Source organism: Triticum urartu, chromosome 2A, assembly GCF_056163025.1.
Source record: "Triticum urartu cultivar PI428250 chromosome 2A, HENAU_Tu73, whole genome shotgun sequence".
In the NCBI taxonomy this organism is placed as follows: domain Eukaryota; kingdom Viridiplantae; phylum Streptophyta; class Magnoliopsida; order Poales; family Poaceae; genus Triticum; species Triticum urartu.
The window spans coordinates 246,018,719-246,022,835 of NC_141874.1; the positions used below are offsets into that span (position 1 = coordinate 246,018,719).

At 45.3% G+C, this 4,117-nt stretch overlaps 1 protein-coding gene across 1 annotated transcript; it reads right to left on the reverse strand.

Moving 5' to 3' along the window:
• Positions 1-642: 642 nt before the first annotated feature.
• Positions 643-3,600, reverse strand: LOC147984709 (protein FAR1-RELATED SEQUENCE 5-like). Its single transcript, XM_087541221.1, has 6 exons — positions 3,391-3,600; positions 2,559-3,052; positions 2,063-2,428; positions 1,460-1,979; positions 1,080-1,341; positions 643-974 (listed from the first exon to the last, which is right to left on the reverse strand). Exons 1-6 carry the CDS (start codon positions 3,598-3,600, stop codon positions 643-645), a joined length of 2,184 nt encoding a protein of 727 aa, XP_087397347.1.
• Positions 3,601-4,117: the final 517 nt, after the last annotated feature.

The following is a 4,117-nucleotide window of genomic DNA, read 5'->3' on the forward strand; positions in this document are numbered from 1 at the left end:
GTCATTCTCATCAAACTCTTCTTCTTCATCGTCTTCATTTGATTGCTTGGAACTCTGTACCTTGCCCTGTTTATGTTCAGCTCCACTGACCTCCTTGCCCACTTTGCACGTGCGGGCATTATGTCCGTCAGTTCCGCCACACTTGCGGCAAGTGTAGCTGTTATGTGTGTTGTCTCCATTGGTAAAAAGCTGGGTGGCTCCAATCTGCTTGTTCTTGTTGACAGTGGCATCTGTGCGGAGTGGGCATGTGCAGTAGTTATGGTTGCTCACGACGTTGCAGAATCCGCATGCCCTTACCCCGAGGGGTTTGCCGTCCGGGCCAAATTCCACGTGCTTGATGGGGCGTGGTGGCTTTTTGGCTGCTGCTTTCGCAGCTTTCGCTGCTTGCGTCTTGCTCTTCCTCCCCTTTGTGTTTGAGAATATTGGGGGTTTAATCACCCTTTCCTCCTGCTGCTGGTAGGATGTGCTATTGTCATGTCGTTCACCTACAGCACCATCAAGCTCATGATCTCGCATGTGAGTTTGTCGGTGCTCTTGAGTGTGCACACGGGCAAGCTCCGATTGCTGCTGCTCCTCTTCCTCGTTCTCAAACGGGTCAATAGCTCCCATATGGTTCATCTTGGACAACATTGTAGCAATATCCTACTCAATGGCTTCATTGTCCGCGACACCTCCATTTTCAGCAGAATGCATGGCGTCGAGTTCTTGTTCAAATTTGTCCATGACGACCCGCGTCCTTGCCATTTGCTCTTGGCTTCTCAAGCTTTTTCTGTGCACCCTCATGTTCAGCGTCAGCAGTGAGCTTTCAATGCAGTATTGGGATGCCTTGTTTGACGCTACTGTCCTCAAGTCATTTCTGTCAAATGTTGGCTGGATGTTCGGGCGTTTGGTGTATCTCCTGAGTATGTATTTCTCTGGAACGCTTTCAGCCTTTATTGTCTGCATCCTGCACAGGACATGCACGCAGAAAAGACCTGTATTTGTTTTTGGAAGAGGTGCATGTTTTTTGTCATTTCATTCGAACAAAAACTTTGCAAAAAAAGTAGTACAGTATGTAACATCTTTTTTGTAGTCCTCACCTGTGTGGTCCCATAGCCTGCACTCGCACTCATATGTTTCTCCCACGGGGCCTGCAACCACCTGGAACGCGTGCTGAGCCCACACAGACAGTTTTTGCGGGTGGTTGTAGCGCACTAGGTACTTTGTCGGCTCTTCCGTCTCTGTCGCCGTGAAGAGAGTGCTCAGTTTTAGCCTATCTCTGATCTCGCTGTACACAGCTCGCGTGTACAGCTTTGCCATCTGGGTGTCAAACCAATAGAAGGTCAGCGTGTTTTGTTCCTTCTGCAGATGCAAGAATGATGACCAAATTGTTAGTTTTCTCGCAGGAAAAACTTCTAATAAAGTTTTTACTTTAGTAAGCATGTAATTTTTTGTCTTACGACAAGTGATAGAGCTATACCCGGTTACCCATTGTCTCCTGGTTCTCTGTCTGCCTCCTGGTTTTGACGCAGGAGTTTACCTGGCTGACAAACCGGTGTAGGTTATGTCTCTCATTTACGTAGTTCTTCTTGAGCACATAGTTCATGCTCTCACTTCGCTGTGTGGATGTCATTTTGGCGCAGAAAATTTCTTTGAAGTAGGCTGATATCCATTTCTCACGCTCGTTCCACATGCCCACCATTGTGGCATCATCGTGGAGGTTGTACTTATCCATGAGTCTTTTCCAGGCATCCTCAAACTCAGTTGGCATGAGGGGCCAGTTGAGAACTGATGTGAATTCATCCTTAAGGTCCTCGTGCAGGAAATACAGGTACGCGAGGTGTTCCCTGTACTTCTTCATAATGTGCCGGCGGCATAGCTTATGTACTGTGTTCTTGAAAACATCTGCGATCGCCAAAGCCATTGCCTGGCACTGGTCTGGTAATGAGAAAATAGACTCGGAGTGGTCAGCAGATGGTTGTGCATATATACCAATACAACTGACACAACATTTTTACTGTGTTATTTTCCTTTTCTTTTTTGGTAGGGGGGTGGTGGTTGGGGGTGGTTTTAGCGGGTGTACCTGTGAGAATGCATGTAGGAGATTAAAAATGTCCTGAATAGCCACTTGAATGAATCTGCATCCTCATCTCTTATCAGGGCAAAACCAAAGAATGTAGTCTGTAACTGGTTGTTAGTTCCGACAAACACCCCAAGTGGCATATGGTACTTGTTGGTCTTGTATGTTGTGTCAAACGTTATGCAGTCCCCGAAGTCCTGATACGCTCCTCGGCAGATTGCGTTCGCCCAGAATATGTTCTTAACTCTGTCGGACTCATCGAGTTGCATGTCACAGAAGAATTCCCTGTTTATAGCTTTCATCTCCCTAAAGAAGTTGACAGTCTTTAGGACGTCATCCACATCATCAATCCTTGAATTCTTTGCTTTCCTGCATATAAAAAGTTCATTGAAAAATGCATGTTGAACTGGCGTCAGTTCATGCCTTGCTTGATATGTTTGTACTGATAGAGGAAAAAATACGTAGGCGGTTTATGGGAGGAGAACAAGTTTGTACTTACAGGTTAATCAGGTCTTTGGCATTCATTTCGAGGAAGTAGCTACCAGGGTCATCACCGCCCAGAATGCTCATGATTTGCGCGTGTTCAATGCCTTTGAACTGCAGGTACTTGACGTACTCCAAGATTGTTTTGTCAAAGTTTTTGTGGGAGTGCAAGAAGACAAGCATTTCTATGGTGAGCTGTAGCCTGTGGTTGTGTTCCCAGACTATCTCTTTTACGACAAATGTTCCATGATTTTCCTTCTTCAGCCTCATTTTAGCCCCGCAGTTAGTTCTGGCTGTCGTCTTGTTACGCTGTCTATTTGCTTCAGACACCTTTGATTCATAAACTCCATGGCACGTGCAATAAAGGTAGGCTCTGGTCTTAAACTTGGGGCCTTCCCTGACAGCAAAACCAGCGTGCTTCGCATATACGTTGTAGAAGTTCTTAGTTTCTTCGAAAGTTTCAAACCTCATCTCTAGCCTTGGCAGAACAGAAGCTTCAATGTCAGGTGGCTGCACACAAAAGTGACAAAACAAAAATGTTAGATGGGGTGGTCACAGCACCATGGTATGGACTATGCTTGTATTTTTTTTCTATATGGATACTTACATGTGTATAGCTCTGCGCTGCCTCTGGTGTTTGTTGTTCTCCCTGGTTTATGGGCGCCGGTGGTTTCACCCTTGGCACATGCAGCAATGCATCTCTTGGAGGGAGCAACAATGACAAAGATCTTCGTCTCTCGTTGTACGGACGTCTCTCCTCAGATTCATTGTGATGTTGCTCCTGTCTATATGGCTCATATCTTGTACTTTTGAACCTACTAGAGTGGCCAAAATTTCTGTCTTTTTGCCCTGGTCTTCCCGTCGCAACTGCTTTTGCAGCACGGATGATTGATGTTGACGGAGCGACTGGTGGAAGCCTTCTTGTCCTTGGCTTTTTGCATGCGCTGGGGAAGGAAAACATTTGTTGTTGGTGATATTGTTGGCCTAGTTGCAACCCAGTAGCGGCAAAGCTTGCATTCCCAGACATTGTTGTTTGCTGTATAGAAGGACCTGTCCATGCTTCTGATGATTGCGGTGTATCTTCAAATCTGCCTGTACTGTTGAAATATCCAGGCGGTATTTCTGGTGTTATCCAACCAGGTGGTGCCCCATATCTGTTATGCTCATGAAATGCTTGTTGCGTGCGCCGCCTTGCATGCTTCTGCAAACAACATTCAAAAGTATTTGGATTAATCTGGTTTTGTTTTCAGTCGAACTGATGAACGTTCATGTTCAAACACGGATGTACTGATGTACTATTTTTTAGCACTGTTTTGTAAACTGGACATTGAACTCATGCATGACTTCTCCTTTGTTCTTCTGTAACATATGCAACTACACTAGAAGTACTCCTAGTTTATGTATCATTGAACTTGTTGTGTAACTGTGGCACTCTCTCGTCACTATCTACCTGGACTGACGCATATGTGCTATTTTTTAACTTGAACTGAAGATAGCATATTAGATGCACTGATAGTAACCTCGACATCCTAATCGTGCATCAATGCATATACATTACAAGTACTGCTAGCTTAT